Genomic DNA, 24,394 nt, shown 5'->3' on the forward strand with positions numbered 1-24,394 from the left:
GGAGGAACATCATTTTTGGTTGTTTTTTAGTTGTTAGTTTATGGGATTTTTGCCTCTTACTTTTCACAACTCTGTCCTGCTAAATCATGCCCACAGGCTTGTCTGACACACATAATTCTGGGGACATGTAAATGAAGAAGTCATATCAGTAAGACCATTCATATGTGTGGAAGTTTCTGATTAGATACCTTTAAAGACTCAAAGGAAGGAGATGAATTGTTTGGGGATAAGAGGCAGCTGTCCTAGCTAACACACAAAACAAGGACTAGGAATAAATCATTTTCACTGAAGCAGAGAATCATCTTACAGCAACCTCTGTCAGGATTTATGCTTTTCAAAACCAGTCCAAACTGGAGAAGACAAAACAGTTTGATCAAAGCTACTCAAGCACTTAAGACTAAATCTTACAGGACATTTGCAGAAATATATTACACTAAGTGACTGGAAAACGAAGGGGTAAACAAAAGTCAGTATCAGTAACTGCACAGTAAGGTATGGGTAAAACCAACCCTGACTATGTAGTGATAGGCTCTAAATTAGTTATCACTCAGATCAGTCAAAACATGAGACACACTAAGATGAAAATAACTGAACAGGTCAGAAAGCACACAACCCTGATGTACCCATAAGGCTAATTATGTACAACTCAGGTTTCTTTTGTCCTTCTGTCCACAAGAAAAAGGATACATGCAGAATAAAGAGATTTAGTCTGAGGAATAACAGCTAACTTAGAACAAAAGACATCACAGAGAAAGGAATGTGGCAGATCTTTAAAATCATGAGGAATCTGGAGTTAATAGGACATAACCGTTCTCCATTTCTCAAATAGATCACTTGAAAGACACTCAGAGGCACATTCAACAGCTATAAAGCAAACTGGACAACAACACAGAAAGTAAAACTGTATCAGACTTCCCCAAATGCTGCATGTCAAAAATACAAAAAGATTAAAAGAAGTGATCGAACAAATTTTGAAAAAAGCTATCAAAGTGTAGAAAAAGTTAACACCATCCATGTCTTTCAATTCCACCGTAGTGAATGCAGAACAGTATTTCTAGAGAAATACTGATTAAATTTTGTATTTATACATATTTATGCACACACTATGTCCTTCAGGTATGCTTTCCAAACAGCACAAGAGCTCTCAATCCCCATGTGTAAGAAATCAGAAATGGCAAAAAGACTGGTGCTGCTGAGTAAAGAGCTGCTGGTCAAACTAAAGGGCAAGAAGGAAATGCAGGGGCAGCAAGCAGAGACAGGTAGCCTGGGAAGCGTACAGGGACATTGTCTGGTTGGGTAGGGATGGGATCAGGAAAGCCAAGGTGCAGATGGAGATAAACATAACTCATAACAACTTAAGGAGAAAGCTGGCGTTCTCAACCACCTTTTTGCCTCAGTCTTTAATGTCAATCTCTCTAAACAGGAGAGGTATAGATTTGACAGATGGACTACTCAGTGGATAAGGAATTGGCTGGACTGCCACATCCAGAGACTAGTAGTAAATGGCTCAATGTCTAGATGGAGATCAGTGATGAATGGTGTCCCTCAGGGGTCTGTACTGGGACCAGTACTATTTAATATCTTCATCAGTGACAGTGGGATCAAGTGCACCCTCAGCAAGTCTGCAGACAACACTACGCTGATTGGAGTGGTTGACATACCTGAGGGACAGGATGCCATCCACAGGGACTTGTACAAGCATGGGCTCATGTGAATCTCATGAGGTTCAACAAGGCCAAGTGCAAGGTCCTGCACCTGGATCATGGCAACCGCCAGGATCAATACAGGCTAGGAGATTACAGGATTGAGAGCAGCCCTGCAGAGGAAGACTGGGGGGTACCGGTGGATAAAAAAACTGGACATAAGCCAGCAATATGTGCTTGCAGCCCAGAAAGCAAATAATATCTTGGGCTGCATCAAAAGGAGTGTGGTCAGCAGGTCAAAGGTGGTCATTCTGCACCTCTACTCTGCTCTGCACAGGAAAGACATGAACCTGTTGGAGTCTAGATGAGGCCACCAAGATGATCAGAGGGATGGAACACCTCTAAGAGGCCAGGCTGAGAGAGTTGAGGTTGTTTAGCCTGGAGAAGAGAAGGCTCCAGGGAGATCTTATTGCAGCCTTTCAGTACTTGAAAGTGGCCTATAAGAAAGATGGGGACAGACTTTTTAGCAGAGCCTGTTGTGATAGGGAAAGAGGTAATGCTTTTAAACTAAAACAGGGGAGATTCAGGCTAGATACAAGGAATAAACTTTTTATGATGAGAGTGGTGACCAGAGAGGTGGTAGGTACCCCATCCCTGGAAACATTCAAGGCCAGGCTGGACAGGGCTCTAAGCAACCTGATCTAGTTGAAGATGTTCCTGCTCATGGCAGGGAACTTGGACTAGATGAGCTTTGAAGGTCTCTTCCAGCTCAAACCATTCTATGATAAAATATATAGTTTTATATATTGTATTGAAAAACACTAAAAATCTCAAGTTCATCCCAGCCTGTTACAAGTTACTATGTAGTGATATCTTTTTTAGCACCTTCCCAAGATGCTGGACGTCTACAGTTGGAAAATGCTAAGGAAGAAACTGTTACATGGTATTAAAATTACTTATTAGAACTTACCCTGTACAACCCATGATTTCTGGTCCATCAAAGGAAAAGGGATCAGAATCATCTGGCTCTGACCTCATTCTATACGTCTTTGTCAACACTTCATTTGTGAAGTAGTCATTTGGTTCAAAATGAAATTCTAATGTGAAACTCTTAAAAAGAATTGTAGAGCAACAAATTCAGCCATTTAGTAATATATGCATTTAACTTCTAAGTAACTAAAATCCAAAACCAAAAACACAACATGCAACAGAACATAACCGTGCCTACCAATACTGAAGCAGCGTGTATACATAACTTATTCTGCAATTTGGTGCCCAAGTTGTACAGTAAATATTCAAATGTTTTCATTGAACATGTTGATATTTCACTTACTACTTAATATATTGCTTGTAGTAATGACACAAGATCTCTTGGTGAACAGTTTTCCAGGTGCTAAGGCAGAGATAGCTTGCTAAGTTTTAATATTTTAAATTGAGAAGTTATCTGCTTTCTGACAAGGAAATTATACCTGATTATAACACTTACACAAAAGGTTCCTGAAGGTATCAAAATGTAAAGGTGAAACTTAGTCATCTGATATTAAGGCCAAGTAACTAGCTCATCAGAATTTGAAGGTTAAATTAAGTATAAAATCATTCATATGATACTGCAAGACTAGTACTGGTCTTTGTACTATTTTTCAGAAGACAAGAAGCAGCTGCATATTTTTGATGATCACCATAAGACAACTGGCTATCACAGACCACACTACTAATATACAAATAAAAGTCTTAAGATAACACAAAAGTAATCTTGTTTAAGAAGTTCAACTAACCATAGGCTGTCCAACTTCTGAAAACTTCACTTTGATATCTTTTAAGTGTTTCAGGATAGGTTCATCATGTTCCTGTAAAGAAGACAGAGTTTATTCAATTTCCATAACATTAAATCGTACACAGATTTAAGACCCTGCAGTGATCAAGAGCCATATTTAGATTCAGTCTCACACAGGACAAGAACCTGGATACAACACAAACATTTTCACGAATGTGACCAGCAGGTGGTGGTAGGGAAGTAGAGATGGCAACAGTGGCTGTATAGTTTCCACTGCAGTACACAACCTAAATCTGTGGAAACACCCAGTACAGTTTTTACCAACATCTAACATGCATCTCACACACTCCTATGGGCACAAAAGGTGCATTAGTAAGGTAAATTAAGTTCAACAAATAGCACAGTAAGAAGGTATTTCAGAATTCTGTGTGGTGTCAGTTGAATAAAGTACAATATGACATCAAGTCACTTGTTCCATTTTTGCTCTCCAACAGACACACAAAGCGACGCATTGTTTCTACTCCTTTCTTAAAGACACTTGGATTAAGTACTAATGCAACTTCAAACAACTCTGGAGCACCACCTACCTGAACCATATCACTGAGCAAGTCCACATTCTTGAATACTGTCAGCCAAAACTCAGGAATTCCTTTAGGGTCTTCTTTTTCTTCATCTTTTTTTTCCTCTTCAAGCTTGGCTTTATCTTTCATTTCCTCCTTCATAGAATAAAAATGTTAGTTTTTCTTAATTTTAAAAGAGTGCCCACAAGGTTCATTAAGAGTTTTACGCTGATACCAGTACAGATTAGATTTCATATGCAAATCATTAAGAATTTTTACCAATAATATAAGCAAGCAATCATGCACCTGATTTTTTTAAACTTTAGTTACTGTATTGAATCTTGTTTCATGCTTAAGCATGAGATATTGATGAGAACTAATTAAGGTACTCACTGAAATGTCTTCTTCAGCATCTGCTTTCCATTCACATTCTTCCTCTGTAGGTTCATAAATTGCATTGATGATTTCACTTCGCTAGAAAATTAAACCAAGAATATTTCTGTATTTCCTCATCATTGACATCAGCAATGCTCTAACCAGTAAACTCCTACTCCTAAAGTTACACAATTAGTAATACATTAACTATTCATCAAAACATTTTCTTCTGGCACTATAAGATGACTCTGTAGCTATGAGCTCTTCAACACACTAAAATAAGCACTAAAGTTCCAGAAAGGTTACCATACCATCTGACATCTGCTCAATTTAAAAGATGAGGCCTGGTATATTGAAGTGATTTTGGTAATCATGGAACAGACTGAACCTTTCTCCCCCTTCATCTTAGCTGGTATTCACATGGACAGTCAAGTGGGTGTCAACTGAATTGAATTGGCACATATGAGACCGAAGTAATTCAGAACATGAATAAGCTTTCAGTTTATGTTCCCTTGTGTTTTAGCTAAAGCTTTTAGGTATAAATCAGATTAGCATTAAAATACCTTGTCAAATAAGGGTTGATAGAGAGCAGCATACTTTCTTTCCAGCTCGTGAACTTCCTCATAGAATTTTGCTTCTATCTGTGCACATTGAACTTGAAGGTTCTTGAGAGCATTCACACGTCTTTTAACAACTTTTGGCAAGCTGAAAAATTCCGCAACAGAACTGTTACTAACACAGCATTCTAAGCACATATTCACCCCTCCTTATCCAGTCCCCTTGCAAGTTAGTCAACTTACATCAAAACTGATTTTACACTCTAAGTTTTAGAAAGCTGTACAAATCAAAACTATGACCCACTGGACCATGCAGATTGAAACTGTTAGTGCAGGCCCTTAAACTAAGGCTTAACCTCAGTTTGAAACAGAGCATTTCAAAGACCTGGGTCAATCATGAGACAAACTTGTGCAATTAAACTTCATACTAAAAACAAGTTTACAGTATCAATGAGTAGCATATTAAATTCATATGACTGAGTATAATTAAGAAAGGTCATCATTGATTGGCTTAGTTTTATGAAAGTAAGTTTAGGACAATTGAGTTAATCTTTGCTTAAGGAAGTTAATCTTCAAAATTCACATTTGTTTCACCAAGGAAAGCAGCTGGTACTACTGTCTATCACATTAACTGTCACTCCCAAAGTGAACCAGAGCTGTTTTGCTAAATGAGCCTCCATATTATACATGTGTAAAAGGAAAGCAATTAATGCTTTAACTTTAGTAAAATATGCTAACACAGACTTACTGTTAGGACAGAAAGTTACCTACATCAAGGCTACTGATGAGATTCACAGGGTAGATTGCTGACAGCCTCCCTTGCCTGTGAGATGGGCCAAACCCCAGCACATGGCTAGAGAGTTTACCATGTTAACTTCCCATATTTATTTTAAGCAGTTGTGTCATGTTATTTAGAACACAGTATTAAAAAACTGCTTTTGTTAGGACCAGCTCCAGGATAGAGGAAGTAACCAAGAATATATTAGCTTAAACACTGTACTACTCAAGCCTGCTTACCTCTATCAGGTAGGACAAGGATATGTTCTAGCATCCTTGTCCAATTTTAAAATGCAAAAACCTCTTCCCAAACAGCTTTACGCTCAACATGAATATACTATTTGTGGTTACTAAGGCAATGCATATCGCCATTACACCCAGATTTCCCTTAACCTTCCAATTCAGGCAAAAGCATATCTGCTACACAGACTACCAAAACCATTTAAATTTAGTCATGTATACTCATAAAGGATTGATAACATACTTGCTACTCTGACATTTTTGCAGCAGTTAGCCAAGTTAATCACTTGCTGTAATTTTATCTTCAAGTACAAGATCAAAACTAACAGCAGCTTAAGTAGCAAGTTCAGTTAGTTCAAGGGGAAGAAAAACTGTTAAGGAAGAAAACTAATATAACCACACAGATAAGTCACAGAACAATTGACTACTTAATGCCACATGCATATATCAAGCCTAAGAATACTGGTCCTAGGAACTGAATATAAAGCACTATGAAATTTCTTAGAGGTAGCACCATACACGTAGCATGTCCAACTCTGGTATGTCAGGCTAGAGATTTTAACCCCTTTATTAAGGAATCTAGTATCTTTTTCATGTGTCAAAGCTGCATTTCATCACAGTCCATGCCAACCAGTTGAAATTTCACAATTTGTATATCCAATACCTTTACCATCTCTGTCCTTTTCAAACAGAAGAAAGGCAGTTTCATGAAAGAGACAGCTTTTACAAAGTAAACCCAACACAGAGAAGCAGGCCAAGAAATCCAACCTGGACTGCACAAGTACAACAATGGCAAGTAAAACCTGTTGCTCTGAATACAAGCCACTAGCAAGTATTATGATCACACAAGAATACAACCTCCTGTGAGCAGCTGAGTGAAATTCTAGTCTATGGGAGTAAGTTTCATTAAAATTATTGTGGCCAGGCACAGGTGAAGAGGTAAGTTATTGGACAGCTGCCAAGCAATTGGCAGATTCTAAGCCTGAGCAGACAGATGTTTTCTCAGAACCTGTTTAGTTTCCTACCAGCTTATGCTGTTAGCTTATGTTCCTTAACAGCCCACATAACAGGCTTTTAGGATCCCCAATTCCCGATGACTTCTGTGCCATCTCAATGTCTAGACTCTGCAGTTAAATAAGATCAAAACAACACTTGCAAAGGCACATAAGAGGCACCTGTAAAGCATGGTTAAGTCAGCATGCATGTGTTGAGAAAGAGCACACTCAAGTTTACACACATTTTCAAGTTATTTTTGCAATGCAAGTTAGGTAAGCATTTGGCACATGGGCAGAGTTGCAATGCTTTTGTGATAAAGAATGCACTACTGTACTTGGAATTGATGAAGAAATGGTACAGTATCTTAGAGAGCAGCTGACTAGAAGAATGCCATGTAAATCAATGTTACCACTTTTGTTGACTCTTAGATCAAGGACCTGGAAGATTAGTAGAGGTTAATTAATATCTGTTGAAAAACAGAAGAAAAATATTTGACAAAGAAAGCCTGTAGTATACAGCATCTAGACAAGAAAGAACATGGGTACCCTTTGACTCCATGCTCTTTCTTGGACCAGTATTTATTAGTGATGGCTGCTGGTTTAATGGGCTTTTCTTCCGTGCTATGGTCTATAACAGGAATGTGGTATGAGTAGGAGTAGCAGCAGCAGAATGCCTGTTACTCGGTAGCTGCCCCAGTTCAAGTCAACAGCAATGCAGGAGCCCATCACAGCAAGACAGTTGTATTTTTTATTATTCCTGTGGACGTGGTGAAGTGTTCATACACAATCAGAAATTACATAAGAGCCAGAAAATTCTACCTGCTAACACAGATGAAGAAAATCTTAGCAAGAGACTGTTTCAAGTTTTGCTACATAAGGAGACCACATGAAATGCAGATACACCATCCATAATTTTATTAGCTCCTAGTAACAGTCTAACAAAAAAATTACTATTAGAAACACTAGGTCTCAAAGTATTTTACCATACTTCTGATGTTTCATGATAAAGACAAAGCTACAAAAGACATTCAAAGCAGCAGGAAAGTATCTTTTATAAGTGTGCCATGTTGCCTCTGTGGGAGATAAGGTCAGCCCCTGTAAATATTTTAGGGTTTTTTTTTTTCATAAAAGCCTAAGTACAAACTCAAATTCTGATGTGCACTACAGGCAGACTACATTAATTTTCCTGCTATCTGCGCAGCACAGTAGTTTATTACTATTAATGTTACAGACAATACTGCTCATAAGGCAAAAAAAAAAATTTACACCACTCTGCTCACACTGAACAAATACTGTACCTTTCTATATATCCTGTAGATGTTCCTACCAGACCATCAAGTCTTTCCTGAAGGGCTGCAAGAATCTGAGGATTTTGCATCATCTGCACAGTCAACTGCCGAGCTGAATTAAAGAAAAATATGTAAGTGCAAAGGGCATCTTTTGGACTAATGTTGAAATAAAAACTACTCAAATGCTACAAAAGAGCAGTAAGTTTACTATATATCAACTTGTAAAAGAAACATAGGCAAAGTACTTCAAACACCTCTCTGTTTTGGAAGCATGGATCAACTCCATCCTATTCTGAAAATGGAAACAGCACCTGAATTAAAATAGCTACTACTCAGCAAACCTGAGCTTTTTTGTTAAAATTGAAGGTTTTATATCTTGCCCCTAAAAACATGTTTTGCCTTGACTGCTTTAATTTAGAATTCATTAAGGAATGGGAAGGTAGAAGAATGTTCTTTTATTTTAAGGGAATAAAAACTGGAATTGGGATTTTCCTTCCATCCCAGGTAAACAGAGAGAAACAGGACAGTTTCAGACTTGCATTTAAAATTGCTTTACAAACCTATGTTTACTTAACTTTTCCTGCAAAAGAATTATTCAATAGAATAGTCTGACACATTATTCACTGCAGAGTATCAGTACTAGGGTCCCTGAAGTCTATCATTTACATCACTTTTAGAAAGACTGTCCCAACGGAAAACCTGTTTCAAACTACAAGACAGATTTACTATAAGGTAGAAGTACATTTAAAAAACACAAATTCCTCACCTAAGCGTTCTCATCTTCCAAATTAACATTATCCCTTTTACTTCTGCTCAAAATCTGTGCCTCAACTCTCAGAAATGAATTTCACTGCTACATATTTTTTAGTAAAAGTTTACGGTCAGTTTTTATCATGCTGGTTTTGCCTTCTTCCCCCTATCCTCAACATCTACAGATAGGCAAACATGTACTTTGCTATATAAACCTAATATCTTATAAGGAATGCATTCTTCTGACACCTTCAAATTGCAGTGAAGCTTTGGAATCTTTTCTGATATGCAAAGCTTTTGGAAACTGCATACCATTTTCCTTTTCTATGCCCTTCAGTAGGGTAACCATATGTCAATATTCTCTTCCACTTTTATGTCCTAGCACTGAAATTACATGCTGAAAAGTTATGTTTCAAGCAACATCCAAAAAAGTCCTGTTTTTTCCATAACAATTGCAATCAGTTTGTATTTTTGCAGTACAAGCTGTAATTACTTCTTAAAGGTATTACCTCACATCTGTCTACTCTTCTTGCCAATTTATCTAGTTCTCTCTGGTCTTACTATTCATTTTACTTTTCTATACATTTGAAAACCTACCTAATTGTGCCATTTGAGTATGTTGTCAGTTATTTTTTAATACCGAGTCAGTATACACATGGTATACCAATGCCAACAGCCACATTCCCTGTAACTGAAATCTGACCACATAGTCTGTTTTGCAAATTTGTGCACCCCTGTACACTATGTGTTTGAAGAGGTTTTTCCTAAAAGCCTGACTGCTACACTTACTGTCCACAGAAAGACCTTTGACAATTTAAAAATGAAAATAGATTTCAAAAAATAAATCAGTAAAATATAAGCAAAATTGTGCATAAAAAAATACTAGAAAACTAGACAAGCAAGAATTATGGATGCAAAAGAACTGCTTAACAGTGTCAGGTTTCCCTACTACTGAAAAATGTTTCTGATTTATAAAATTCAATTTCCCTGCAAGATTCCTATAGCATAATTTGCCCTTACATCCTTGTCTACAATAGCTGGGATTAATCACTAAAAATATACATTATTCACCTCTAGGTTGCTGTGGGACACCTGGAAATCTACCATTTAATTATTATAAGCTGTTCTTCAGCTGACCCGTGTGCTCCCCACAATTTTGCAGTCCAGCTTTGAAAACACTTTTTTCAATAGATACAGCAAAGCCTCTAATGTCATCTTGAGCAAAATTAGGCTACTTTAGTGTTATTATTCTGTTCAAGCAGTCATATAATGTCGCACTACTGGTAGCTGAAATAATATTTTTATTTATTATTAGTTATTTCTCTTTCAGCTGCTTGCCCTTCAGATTCTAACTGTGCCTCCAATGTTTAACTACAAAGTATGAGTAAGACAGTTCAGCACAGAGAAAACAAGTATTCTGATACATGTTAAGGTTTTTTTTGTTGAGGGGAAAAAAAAACGTATTTATTGATTTTAGGAGTGGCAACACTAAGCATGACTTCTGTTCACAATCTTAACAATTCAGCAGCAAATTACTAAGCAACTGATCAAAAAATAAGAGACACACACACATATATGCACCTGATTTTCTTCTACCCAGAGCTTCACTTTTTAAAACCTCCTAACTGCTGTTAGATTTGAAAGTATCTAGTCACATACCCACAATAATCCTTTCTTTTTCCAATTATTTATCCTTACAGGTGGCCAGTGCTACCTGAACTGGTACTAACCATGACTAAAATAAAGGACTGCAGACAACTAATAAAAATCATACAACTGGCAAAAGAGTCCTTCAAAATGTAAATACAGTTATGCAACAGTAGTTATGTTTTACCATTTCATATTATTTTAAGCAGTAAGAGCCTTGTAACACATGAATTAGAAAACACGTATGCAGCTGTTTAGAAACCCTTGTTTCAACATTACCTTTGTTGTTGGCGTCTTCACCAGTTTCATCATCTTCTACTTCTTCAACATCTTCCATATCCTGTTGATCAAGTTCAGACTGTTCTTTGCTATTAGGAATATTCAATAACAGGATCAAGAAGTTAATTTTACAAAATACTATAAGGAGACTAAAGAACTCAAGTTAGAGATCATGTGGGTAGAAGCAAACTGTTGCATTAGTTTTGATCTATGACAAACTAGGAATTTTAATAGCCAAAGTCAAATTTGTCTTCATAGATTCAAGTTTCACATTCAACAATCTCACAACAGTTTAAAGAGCTAGCAGCTTTCCAGAATTTTGGAGACTTCTTTTTATAAAACAATTCCTTCAGCACCCATTTATATCAACTAGTCAAAAGCCTCCTTCTGCTCTATACATTCTCTTTGTTAAGATGCACAGGCTTTGAGTATTGAGGGTAGGTTCACCTAATCTTTACATAAATACCACACAATATGAGCATTCAAAGTATAGAAAAACCTATGCGCAGTAAAACAATAGTAATGGGCAGTACTACCCGTTTTTCCCCTCCAGAATTCTAACCAACATAGTAAGTTCACTGGTGCCTTGTCCCAGTTTTAGATTTAGTATGAGCAACTCAAGCTTTTCTCCCACATGATATAAACCTCACATCTTGCCACCATGCCAAGATCACTACCTAGACCATGTCTACCAAGTATAGTGGAGATCACAGCCATCTGAAGTACAGTGTATGACACAGTCAGAGCCTCAATAATGCACAGATTTTACTTACTTGTCTATGTTTGCCATTCTTCTAGATTTCAAACCCTAGGGAAAATAAAAACAAAAGTCAGCATTAGACTTCACTTAAAAGGTCTACAGGCAAGTGCTATAATGCTAAAAAGGAAAAGACTACAAACCATGTTGGCTTTATTAAATAGGACAAATACATATTATAGTCTGAACAGTGGCATACCTCCCATGCACTTTTTAAGGCCTCACTCTAAAGCATACAGAAATACTAAAAAACTTTGTTCTGGTTTAGAACCAATAGATTTATTCACATAAATTGAAGTACCAGAAAAATACCATGTTGCATTTTGTATTATAGGACTGTACTAATACCACAGATTGAAAACTAGTTCTGTCCAAGAATGAAGTTGAAATATAACTTGAGAAAAACAGAAGCAAAAAAGGTGCTAGAACTCTTTTGGTAACCATTTACTCATTTCCAATATGTAATTGCAGGTAGAGGATACTTATAGCTAAATCTTTTTCTTTTAATACTAGACACACTTTTTTGTGGATTTAGTTTTAATTCCAAATTTACAAAACAAATCCAAGTAGTTCCTCAGAATACCCATAGAACTGCAACATTTAAAAAAATATTTGATGCCAGGTGCCGAGCTATTTAACTCAACTAATTTCCATGTCCTAACTGATCAGGATTTTCTTAAGTATCTCAGTATCATCACAAACACATTCCAGTAACTAGAAATATTTTATGTTGAAACTCTTGAAAATCTTCTATACCATCAAACACCTATGTTCTCAAATGTACAACAAGATGAATGACATTTTCCACCCGCAAAATGGTACTAAGGAGTCTAATGTCCAAAAAGATGTCCCTGACTTCAAGCTACCCAAACCAATACCACACAAAAGAAAACACTGTCCCGTTACTGCCATCTTAGGTCCAATGGTTCCAGGAGACACAAAGTACCAAGAATAATCCACTAGTCCAAGAAGTATGGAAACCACTGCTTTAGAGCCCCCATTTTAACTGCTGTCCAGTAAAATACACAAATTCAAGTTTCTTTCAGAAAGTTCAACTCCTTAATATGTGTTCCAATGTGAATTTTAGTAAAAGCATTGGAGGCATGTCTTCCAGAAAATATGAAAACTGCATTTCATCTATCCAAAGTGTGAAACACAAGAGCACAATCCTAGTAAGGTCAGGACATTAACAGACAATATAAAGAGACATGTTAGAATCTAAACTTTATAACTTAACAGCTACACTCTATGTAGATATAATCAAAATATATTTTTCCAGTGTCATATCTACTTCCCAACAATTACATGGCAAGGAAGTATACAATGTGTTCATATAAGACTACAACTTCACAGTGTCAATGAAGTATTTAGGAGACTGCACATGATCAAAAAAAGGTTCAATTCCCTACTATGTAGAAAAACTAAATAACCAACTACTTGTCAACCTATTTCAGAAAAACAGCACAGTATTTGACATCAAATAGAATGGTAGTGCTACTATAGATGAAAGGACAGCTAACAATTTGACAAGAAATCCAAGAATTCCAGTAAAATTTGACTCATTTGAAGTTTACAAAATTCAGATCAAGTTTGGATCACTTCAGCTTTACATATGGATGCAAGATGTCTATAAAACTATTCCGAAGACTCTACTTTGGATATCATTCTCAAAAGACAGCATGGACTGAAGACCTATAGAAACTGAAAACATACTACAATTACCACTCACATTTAGATGTCTCCTTATTTCTTGAGAAACCTAACAATTAGCATTATTTCTGATTTGCAAAAGATTTTATCCATGCAAAATATGCAACTTTTTCTTTACATATTTCCTCTTAACTTCGTGTTCATGCAGGACCTTTTCTAGGAGACTAGTAGTATCACTGTGCAAAAATTATGAGATGGACAGTACACCCGCCTTGTATAATCATACATTTCTACACAAATGTGACAATGTTCACAAACTGTTATTGCTCCTTGCAGAGATTAACATTTCCTCTCTCCATTCTCCCCAAATACAGCTTCACTTTCCACAAAACTTGAGGCAAGTCTTTCAAAGGTGTAGCCAGTGACAACACAACCCCTGTTGTCTCACCAAGCCAGTGGGCTAGATGAAAGAGCAGCTGAAACACCTCAGATACAGGTTTGCTGAAACAGACCAACATCTGCAGTTCATTTAAACACTTTTTCTAAATGAGGACACAAGATTGGCTATGACCAAGTCATGCCTAAAAACTTTCAGAAGTATTCATCCCATCTCCAACAGCAGCAAATAACAAGAAAAACAAACAAACAAACAAAAAACCACACAAAAACAATGACATGGCAATAATTCCTCCAGAAACTCTTCTAGCTTTCAATCACATTGAAAACATACCATTAAATCATCACCAAATCATCATCAAACAAAATCTAAAAAATAAAAATTAAAATTAAAAAAAGGGGAAAAGAAAACCCACACAAACAAAAATATTACTGCAAACACCACACTGACTGAGGAAGTGCAAGTATTTGACAATCTCATAATAAATATTTATTTCATAAACTAGTCCTCCTCTTCCCTGCAATTGTGCATGTAAACTGATGTTATATTGTGCAAGTATCAAAGCACTAAAATTCTGTTTCCAAGTTCCAACATTCAGCTCAGAGATCATAAATAAGTCAAATTTTTCTATGCTGGGCAACACTGTAGCAGAGAAAGTTTAACCAGCAGTCTCCATGTTCTTGAATTCCTAGGCAGGCCCTTGTTTTCACCAGTCTGAACAACTGTCTTTCACCACCAACTTTCATCTTTTCAGTGTTCTCCCCTCTTTTAAGATCACTTTGACAATTTTGAAGGCATTCATCTCATTACAGAACCCTGAGAAGTCCAGCATCTGCCTCCCCTTGTTGCAAGGGGCTTTTATACATACCATGCAATCTATGCCAACAATGTATGTTTTCCAACTATGGCCCAGTTTACTCAGTCTTTGGATAACCGTCTTTAAAGACTTTTTGGAAATTAAACCAGACTTTATCAGGCAGCTATCAACTTCAGTGCCTCCCTCCACTGTGTTCCTATCTGCCTTAACCCATTTTTCCTGTCCTCCTTGCGTGAATCTTTTCATGTCTCATCCTTTAATCTTCCCTCCACTTTTTACACAACTCAATATCAGAACATTTGTAGTTAAAACAGTTCTTCTGCAAACTGAGGAGATACTACTGTTTGTCATGACTCTGTCATCTGCCAGCTCTGAACAGTTCTTGTGTGAGTAGGCTATGAGGCACAATGCCAAGAGAACTACATTGGCAGACATTTAGACTAATCTCTGCAACCCACTAGCATGGATATATAGTTGCATCACATTCAGTTTATTGTCATATAACTAAGCAACCATAAGCTCCTCTGCAAACACAATTTAACTGGTAAAAAAAAAAAGCCACAAAAAAGAAAAAACACACCAAAAAACCAACACCCCACCTGTAGAGGCAGAAAAGCACTGAGAAAAGGTATTAAGAGCAAACAGCTTCCACTGTTATTGCACACCACCTGATACAAGGTCCCAACCTATTAGTGAGAGCTTCAGATATGATCTATACCACAATCAGCAATACTAAAACACATCACCGCGCTATTTGTTTTGCAGTATCTCCCCAAAACTAAATATTTGGATGCAGTACTCTATCACTCAGCTTTCCACAAGAAAGACAGAGACATCCTTCCCAGTGTGTTTCATAGGTGCACTTAAGATTGTGAACAGCAGCTGCACCTTGGCATGTGAGCAGCAAGAAGCATTCACTGGTGTTGCTCCTTGAAGTAGTCCCTGGGAGATACCAGTTCACCGCTACCAGTGCAGGATTATAACAAACCTGGCTACAGCTGATGTGTTGGTGTTACTTCAAGCCTCAGTGTCCCGGTGACTGATTTGTCCTGAAATACTACTTGAATATTTTCTTGCTGTCAGGTGGCCTAGATTTTATGATTACCAGTAAACTGTAGCCTCTTTCCCAGTCCAAAAGCCAGCAGGCAAATAACCTCCTTATTTGCAAAATACTTTGTTTCCCTGTTATTTAACCAGCTACAATCCGTAGCACTGCATTATGGTCAAACAGAGGCACTCAGAGGCTTCACTTACAGTTTTGCTGCTCAATGGAAAAATATGCAGAGGAAAAGAAATAGTTATCTTATCTTTGCAGGGCTTTAAAGATAACATATAGGAAGTTCATGCTATAAAAAGGAAACAAAAGCACAGAAAAGCAAACTGCAGTGCAAGTTTTCCAAAGACTAAAGTTTTGAACATCTTTCATACAGGTAGCTGAAACTTGCTCACAAGCCTACCTGCCATCACAAGAAATGAGTCCTTTTTTAAAACTGAAAGGAGACTGTTAATCCAGTAGAAGCTTAGCCAGTTTTGAGTGCTTCCTGCAGAATTACAAAAAATTGGCAGAACTCTTACAAACCTAAATCTTACTAAGCAGTATGAAAATCTGCTATTTTTATGATGTTTAAAGGACATCACCTCTTTAACCTGTCATGTTTTTGAAGAAACGTAGTTCGATACATGAAGAAACAAAAGATATTGCCATGTGTTCATACTCAAGTTGACTCAAGTTACCCACTAGTAAGCTTTTACAGTTTTCAGGGTCTATCGTTCCTTAAGTAATTTTACTCAAGTGAAAACAGAAACACAAACTGTAAATATTCAGCCCTTCCCAGTCTGCCTTTATCCACACAGAAACCAGTCTGAATTTGCACAGCAGCACTTGCCACATTACAGCTAGGACACAAACACTCTGCTGAGAAGCTTTTTCTTTTTGAACGTCAGCTTTAAGTGTCCCAAGTAAGCATGCCAGTATGAGATTACCCTGACATCCGCTAAGCCTTGGGAAGACAGGTCACAGTGAGGTGAATCAGGAGTCAGCTGAGGAGGCAAGACATTCCTAAGACAGTTTCTGCAGCAAAACAACAGCTTTTTTTTTTCACAAGCCCTACAGCTGGCAGGCCACCAACAGATCTCAGCTGTTCAGCATCTCTCTGGCTACCATACCACACACAGGACCCACTCCTTCCCTTTCAGGAAACATCATTTAGCCTTCTCTAGAGGAGTTGCTCCCACAATTAGCTTGCAATAGCAACTAGAAGAAATTTATGAAGTAATTCAAGGGATACAAATGAGGCTTTTTGAAGATATTTGACCTAAGTTACAGACAAGCCTTGTTTACTCACATCTTTAAAAGGAATCTACCCTTTTGCCCAAACTCATTTCCTCAGTAGTCAATAATTCAGAGCAGTGCAAATAAGTCAGCCTGTCCATAGAAGAGCACATCAGTCTCTTTCTGTCTCTGGCATGCCTTGGGCAACTGAAAGCAATACATTAACAGAAAACACCTAAAACAAATTAACCCTATCTGGGATTAAAAATCTGCAACATAAAATAATTAAGTGGACTAAATCAGAAGTCAGTGAAGAAAAGAGAGGTCCAGCTGGAGGACAACTAGTTGTACATCAGGATTATGTCTTGCAAACTATTTGCAATGCATGCAGAAACCAAAAGTGCCAGACAAATGACATCATACCAGCCAAGTTCAACTCTTACTACAGACTGGGAAACTCGAGAACAATATATTAACTGAAAGTTAATTAACGTTCTTGCCTAACATTCCAGGAGGGCAACTTGTAACATTTTGCTTTACATACTCAGCATCAGAAAACAAAAATTAATGTAGAGATCCATCAAAATCAGCCACATCAGGTGCCCAATTTAAATGCCTCTATACAAATGCACATTTCATAGGGAATAAACAATAGACATGCACACATTTGTAAGACTGATCTTATTGGCATCATGGAGATGTGGTGAGATGGCTCCTATGACTGGAGTTTTGGAATAGAAGAATACAGGCTCTTCAGGAAGGACAGGCAGGGGAGACAAGCAGCAAGGGGGTGTCACCCTCTTTGTCAATGACCAGCTGGAGTGCAAGGAACTCCATCTGGGGGCAGATGAGGTGCAGACTGAGAGCTCATGGGTCAGGATTAAAGAGAGGGTAGGGATGGACGACATTATAGCAGGGGTCTGCTACAGGTTACTTGACCAGGAAGACCAAGTGGAAGAGGACCTCTAAGACAGACAAGAGCAGCCTCACATTCACAAGCCCAAGTCCTCATGGGTGACTTCAACCCCAAGATCTATTAGAGAACACAGCAGGGGGCAAGCAATCCAAAAGTTCCTTGGAATGCACTGCTTCCTTCTCCAAGTGACAGAGGAGTCAACAAGAGAGATGCTGGACCTTGTTCTCACCAACAAGGAGGGGCTGATTAGGAACATGAAGCTCAAGTGCAGCCTTGGCTGCAGTGACCATGAAATTGTGGAGTTCAAGATCCTTAGGCCACACAGCAAGCTCACTCCCCTGAACTTCAGGAGAGCAGACTTTGGCCTTCTCAGGGATCTGCTTGGCAGAGTACCATGGGACAAAGCCCTGGAGGGAGAGGGGCTCAAGAGAGCTGGTTAATATTCAAGGATCACCTCCTCCAAGCTCAGAAGCAACGTATCTCAACAAAGAGGAAGTCAAGCAAGAATGCCAGGAAGCCTGCATGGATGCATAAGGAGCTCCTGGACAAACTCAAACACAAAAATGAAGCCTACAGAGAGTGGAAGCAAGGACAGGTAGCCTGGGAGAGATAAAGAGAAAACTGACCAAGCAGCCAGGAATCAGGTTAGGAAAGCTAAAGCTCTTATAAAATTAAATCTGGTCAGGGATGTCAAGGGCAACAAGAAAATCTGCTATAGGCATGTCAGTGATAAAAGGAAGATTAGGGAAAATGTTGGCTCTCTCCAGAAGGAAACAGGAGACCTGGTTACCCAGGATATGGAGAAAGCTGAGGTACTCAATGACTTTTTTTGCCTCAGTCTTCACTGGCAAGTGCTCCAGCCACATTGTTCAAGTCACAGAAGACAAAGGCAGGGACTGGGAGAAGGAAGAACCACCCACTGTACAAGATCAAGTTTGAGATCATCTGAGGAACCTGAAGGTGCATAAACCCATGGGACCTGCTGAGGTTCCACAAGACCTGAGGAACACGTCAGCTGAAGTTGCTAAACCACTATCCATCATATTTGATAAGACATGGCAGTTCAGTGAAGTTCCCACTGTCTGGAAAAGGGGAATTGTAACCCCTATTTTTAAAAAAGGGAAAAAAGGAAAACCCAGGGAACTACAGGCCAGTCAGTCTCACCTCTGTGCCCAGCAAGATCATAGACGAGATCCTCCTGGAAATTCCACTGAGGCACATGGAAAATAAGGAGGTAATTGATGGCAGCCAACATGGCTTCCATAAGGGCAAATCATGACTGACAAATTTGATTGCTTTCTACAACAGGGTTACAGCACTAGTGGATAAGGGAAGAGCAACTGATGACATCTAACTAGACTTGTGCAAAACATCCTCATCTCTAAATTGAAGAGACATGGATTTGACAGATGGACCACTCCATGGATAAGGAACTGACTAGATGGTCGCACTCAGAGAGCTGCAGTCAACAGCTTGATGTCCAAGTGGAGACCTGTGACAAGCGACATTCCTTGGGGGCCAGTATTGGGACCCGCACTATTTAACATCTTTGTCAGTGACACAGATAGTGGGACTGAGTGCACCCTCAGCAAGTTTGCCAATGACACCAAGCCATGTGGTACGGTCAACACACTGGAGGGAAGGGATGCCATCCAGCGGGATCTTGACAGGCTTCAGAGGTCGGCCTGTGGAAACCTCATGAAGTTCAACAAGGTCAAGTGCAAAGTCCTTCACCTGGGTCAGGGCAATCCCAAGCACAAATACAGGCTGGGAGGAGAACAGATTGAAAGCAGACTGGAGAAGGACTTGGGGGAGTTGGCTGATGAGAAGCTCAATATAAGCAAGCAATGTGTGCTTGCAGCCCAGAAAACCAACCATATCCTGGGCTGCATCACAAGAGGCATGGTTGAGGGAGCTGATTGTACCCCCAACTCTTGTGATACCTCACCTGAAGTACTGTGTTCATCTCTGGGTCCCCAAACACAAAGAGGACATGGACCTGTTGAAGCAAGTCCAGAAGAGGGGCACAAAGACGATCAGAGGGCTGGAGCACCTCTCCTGTGAACATAGGCTGAGAGAGTTGGGGTTGTTCAGCATGGAGGAGAGAAGGTTCCAGGGAGACCTTAAAACAGCTTTCAAGTACCTGAACGAGACATATGAAAGAGCTGGAAAAGGACATTTTACAAGGGCATGTAGTGATAGGACAAGCAGTAATTGTTTTAAACTGAAAGAGGGTAGATTTCGATTAGGTATGTGGCAGATTGCAACCCCCCTCCCTCCTGCAGCACGGCACATCTCCCTCTTCCTCTGCTACTTGAGGCTAACAGCTTCTTTTGTCTGGCCCAGAGCACCCTGGCTCCTGGGACATTAGAAGAAGGGAGTGCCAAGGCACACTCAGCCGCGCCCAGTGTGGGGGATGTTTGAGGGCTTCAGGGGCACCCACACTCAGTGTGGGGGGTGCAGAGAAGCTTATACAATGCCTACAGTCAGGTCTGATCAGATAACAAAACGGGACTCTCCTCGAGACTCCGCCCATTGCCGCGGGTCTCTTGGAGTACGAGCTTAGCCACTGCCGCCAGGAGAGCCCCCTCCCCGGGATGGAGACTCCGCTTGCCTCGCCGCCACGGGTGTAAGTAAAACTTCTCGCAGGATTGCGAGTATATTTTCTTTCCGTGCACATTTGCACAAGTACTTTATTTCCTCGCACAATCTCTAGTGGCCGCCGAGAGCCTCTCGCACAATCGCGAGTATATTTTCCTCCCGTGCTTCCACATAAGCACGTGTAGGATTCCGTGCACATTTGCACGTGTAAAATAACTCTCGCAGGACTGCGAGCATATTATAAATTTACTCTCGCGGAATCGCGAGTGCACACTTTCCGTACTCACTGCGAGTACGTGTATCTCTATAAAAATAATCCCACACCGTGCTTAGGCAAGTGTGTACTCCTCCGGGACGGCTCCGGCATTGTTTTGGTGAAGCCACGTGCATGCACTCTGTGGACCTCCTGTTGTATTAGTGGCTGCCCCTCTCAATAATTTCCTCCACTGATATCCGAACCTGTATTTAAGTCACTTTTGGAGTGCTAAAACCCTGTGCCTCGCTGGTCTAATAAAAGTTGTTTTTGGACCTTGTGGTCCCTAAAATTGACCTGTGGGTTGCCTCCGTGACAGGTATAAGGAAGAAATTCTTCACCATGAGGGTGGTGAGGCACTGGAATAGGCTGCCCAGAGAAGTTGTGAATTCCCCAGTCCCTGAAAATATTCAAGGCCAGGTTGGACAGGGCTTTGAGCAACCTGGTCTAGCGAACAGTGTTGCTGCCCATGGAAGTGAGGTTGTAACTTTATGATCTTTAAGGTCCCTTCTAACCAAAACTATTCCATGATTCTATGATCAAAAGATGTTCTTTGATTGTAGATGTTCAAAACAATTGTTTGGAGTAGTTTGCTTAAACCTCTAAGAGAGGTTTTTAACTTTAAAGAGCTCAGATGCTCTGCATAGTGCAGTTTCATTCACATCAATGTTAGAACTGGGTGAACTCCATAAAAAGTACACATGGCATAGAGTTACACACTTCAAAATTTTTGGTACTAAGACCTAAAAAACCACATATAAATAATTTCACAACTGTTAGTAGAAGCTATTGGTAACAAAAATTGATAGATGAGAAAGAATCACTCAGTTGAGTAGTAACTAAGAGAGCATTTAGCTCCCCTTTGAAAAGAAGCAATTGAATAATGTATCAGATTAAAAAATGCCATTTCAAAAGGTGATCAAGCAGAAGACCAAGTGTTTCTTTTTTATTGTTGTGATCAAATTCATGAAATAATTATTAGCATGGAAACTAGTCATGTAACAAGGGGATATTGTGCCTATCATTAACATAGTAGACAAGCAACATGTTACAAAGTGGTTATAGCATCCATATTATTGAAAACCACACCTTCTTAGGAAAGCTAAAGGTAAAAAGAAAAACAACAACAAAAAAAACACAACACAAAAAAAGTCAGTTTAAAGTGAGCAGAGTAGTCCTATGCTAGAACATCAAGAGACCACATCTATTTGATGAAAGATATTATCAGCCACTGAACTCTCCAGAGACAATTTTCTTTTAAAAGCGCCTCAAAGTTCTTCTGTTAACAAAATATTTATGACTGTTAATGTAGGAGAGCAAAAATTGACAAAATTAAATTTTCAAATCTAGAGTATGTAATTAAGATCATCTGTCAAATTACAAGCACAGAAATCAAGAGCATGAGATAATAAACAAGATAGTACTATTATAAAGGCTATCAAAGTCTGGTAGAGAGATTAAGGAGCTAATGGTCAATGGAACCAAGTAATCCAGGTTCCTCAATACAGTAACAAGAATGTGCCAGTGGACACTGTAACTGGACACAGTAATTCAAACCCTTCTGTTTTGCTGCAATTTTATTATGCAAGCACCAACTCATCCAGTAGGTCCAAAAGACACACAGTCAACAGCAGAAATGCTAACTGGAATGGCAATATATGCGAATCTTTAGCAGAAGATTGAGTAAGGTACTCTGGACCAAGCAGAGTATGATAAGAAATTCAGAGGAGCAGTGGTGTCTCACAAAACATACTCAGAACATTTAGCTATATGGAAGTGCTAAACTGACCAAGATGGGAAGCACTCACATCACCACAAGGGAGATACACCCCCTTTGTAAAGGGAACACCAAGTTTCTCTGCTGAACCACCTTTTCAGTCAGCTAAAGCCAACTTAACCAGAAAATGCTGCTGGGAAAGCTTATCATAGTTCTTCCTTAGCTATGCATACCCCACTCCTTTCATCAGCAATGTCTGAACAGCTGTAAAGTTAAAAAAATGTACTGGGTATTTCTTCTGTACAGGGCTAGACCTGCAATTGCATAAGTAACAGTAGGGCTAAGCGAGTGAGGCCACTACCGGTAAGTTTAGAATAACTCACAAACAGGGTTAGACAAGTTTGAAGTTACTGTGAAACAGTATACTACAACATCTTACCTTGTGATAACATGGCAAAATTCAGAATTTGGTTGTTGAAAATAGAAACACTAAATCATTATAAGGCTGAACCTAGTAACACAACACAATTAATTGAAACTGTCTGCTCTCTTCCCTTCAAGTGGCAATTTTCACTTTTCATAGTAACTCCTGAGGTAAAGGCACCAACTTCAGCCATTTGCCAATGCAACTATCTCACTAACACTTGCAGGTCTCTGCACAATATATGTTATGGCATGAAAACACGTTTTCCACATTTCAAGTTTAAAGTGCTCTACAACTTGCAAGAGAATGCCAGAAAAAACTCAAGATTCTCCAAAACAGGACTGAGTGATCATTTATATATAACTAAGTTACTTACTCACTAGTAACTGCAGGGCTTCCTTTCATTCATGTGGAAACACATTTTAGAGCTTTCCTCTTAATTTTAAATCAGGAAATGAAGATTCAGTCAAATACTGAACTCTAATTTTGTAGCATTTTTATTGAATTCTAGGTAGTGCCTTACTCTTTACTCTCGCAGCAAAACAAGAGTCTCCATAATGAGAAGGAACTACAGCATTACAATTTAAAATCAGGGCTGAATTATATCCGCATGCTTGTTTCTACTACTGATCTGAGCTCCCTGATCATGTTCTAAAAATAGGACAATTAACACAAAATGTGGCCTTTGTTCCGGATGCCAAGATTCTGTAGCAGAATACCTACCAATTTCTATTCAGGGTGATCTTTCATGATTAGAAAAGTGATCCAGAAGTTTCAATTCAAATCTGAAAAACCCAAATAAGATTTTTTCTTTTCAACAAATTAATCAGAATAGTTTGTTGCAGTTTCTCCTTTCCATCACTGATAACAGAAAAACAACAGCCACGCTGAAGGGCTGAAATCAGAATCTTCATTTATAAAAAAAAAAAAAATTAAAGCTTCCTAAGTGATTATTTCTCTATACAGTTCATGTTGGTACAAGTATTCAGCTTGTTAGTGTCAAAGTAATAGAAAAAATAGTGTTTTAACAAAGTAATTCAGGTAGCAGGGTGGATTTTAACAGTTCAAAAGATCAACTTGTGCATGCCACATCAAATGAAGGAAAGTGTCAGTTGACTACTGAGATCGACACAATCATACACAACCGTACTGGCAGTTACACTGCTATCTACAAGGCTCACACACTGAACCACTGAAGTTCTTAAACAGTTTGACTTTAAAAAAAACATTTAAACATCCTTATCTGAAAAGAAAGTAAAAACACAAACCGGAAAATGTACATAGGTTTCAAAAGGGTGTTTTTTGCTGGAACATCTGATGAATGCAATATTGTAAATTCATTAACTCCCCACGAAGCCACTAAAATTCCTAAAACATGTTTAGCAACTTCCTTGTTATCTTCACTTAAATATTTTTTCCATCAAAACAAAGCCATTACTAAACAGCAAACCTTAGAATGTCTGGTTTTCAACTAAGAAGCTAGTATTCACTAAAAAAAACCCACACAACATCAATCTAACTTTGACACATTTTTGGTGGCTGTTAGGAGTGAGATGTTACAATTGGTAGTAAGACCCAGCAGAAGTATACACATGTTTATGGTTTCAGTAAGTCACTTTCAAATGAATACAGGTGCAGAGTTTAAAAAGCACTTGTAACATATACTACACCTGTAGAGAGCCAAAGAACTTGAGCCTTATTTAC

At 38.7% G+C, this 24,394-nt stretch overlaps 1 protein-coding gene across 10 annotated transcripts in view; it reads right to left on the reverse strand.

Annotated features, from left to right (window-relative positions):
- The window catches only part of NAP1L1 (nucleosome assembly protein 1 like 1), a 37,514-nt gene that overhangs the window by 6,114 nt on the left and 7,006 nt on the right, over positions 1-24,394 (reverse strand). For 4 of the 10 annotated variants that reach the window (XM_005510239.4, XM_065040889.1, XM_065040812.1 and 1 more), the window contains exons 2-9: positions 11,660-11,694; positions 10,887-10,975; positions 8,220-8,322; positions 4,916-5,057; positions 4,371-4,451; positions 4,005-4,133; positions 3,419-3,490; positions 2,614-2,753 (exon numbers count right to left, since the gene is read on the reverse strand). In XM_005510239.4, coding sequence (XP_005510296.1) covers positions 2,614-2,753; positions 3,419-3,490; positions 4,005-4,133; positions 4,371-4,451; positions 4,916-5,057; positions 8,220-8,322; positions 10,887-10,975; positions 11,660-11,676 — 773 coding nt within the window. In that variant the 5' untranslated portion in view covers positions 11,677-11,694. Of the gene's footprint in view, positions 1-2,613; positions 2,754-3,418; positions 3,491-4,004; positions 4,134-4,370; positions 4,452-4,915; positions 5,058-8,219; positions 8,323-10,886; positions 10,976-11,659; positions 11,695-23,413; positions 23,476-24,394 lie in introns of all 10 variants that reach the window. The other 6 variants (XM_065040846.1, XM_065040820.1, XM_065040837.1 and 3 more) reach the window with 3 other exon arrangements.

This window comes from Columba livia, chromosome 1, assembly GCF_036013475.1.
Source record: "Columba livia isolate bColLiv1 breed racing homer chromosome 1, bColLiv1.pat.W.v2, whole genome shotgun sequence".
Lineage (NCBI taxonomy): Eukaryota > Metazoa > Chordata > Aves > Columbiformes > Columbidae > Columba > Columba livia.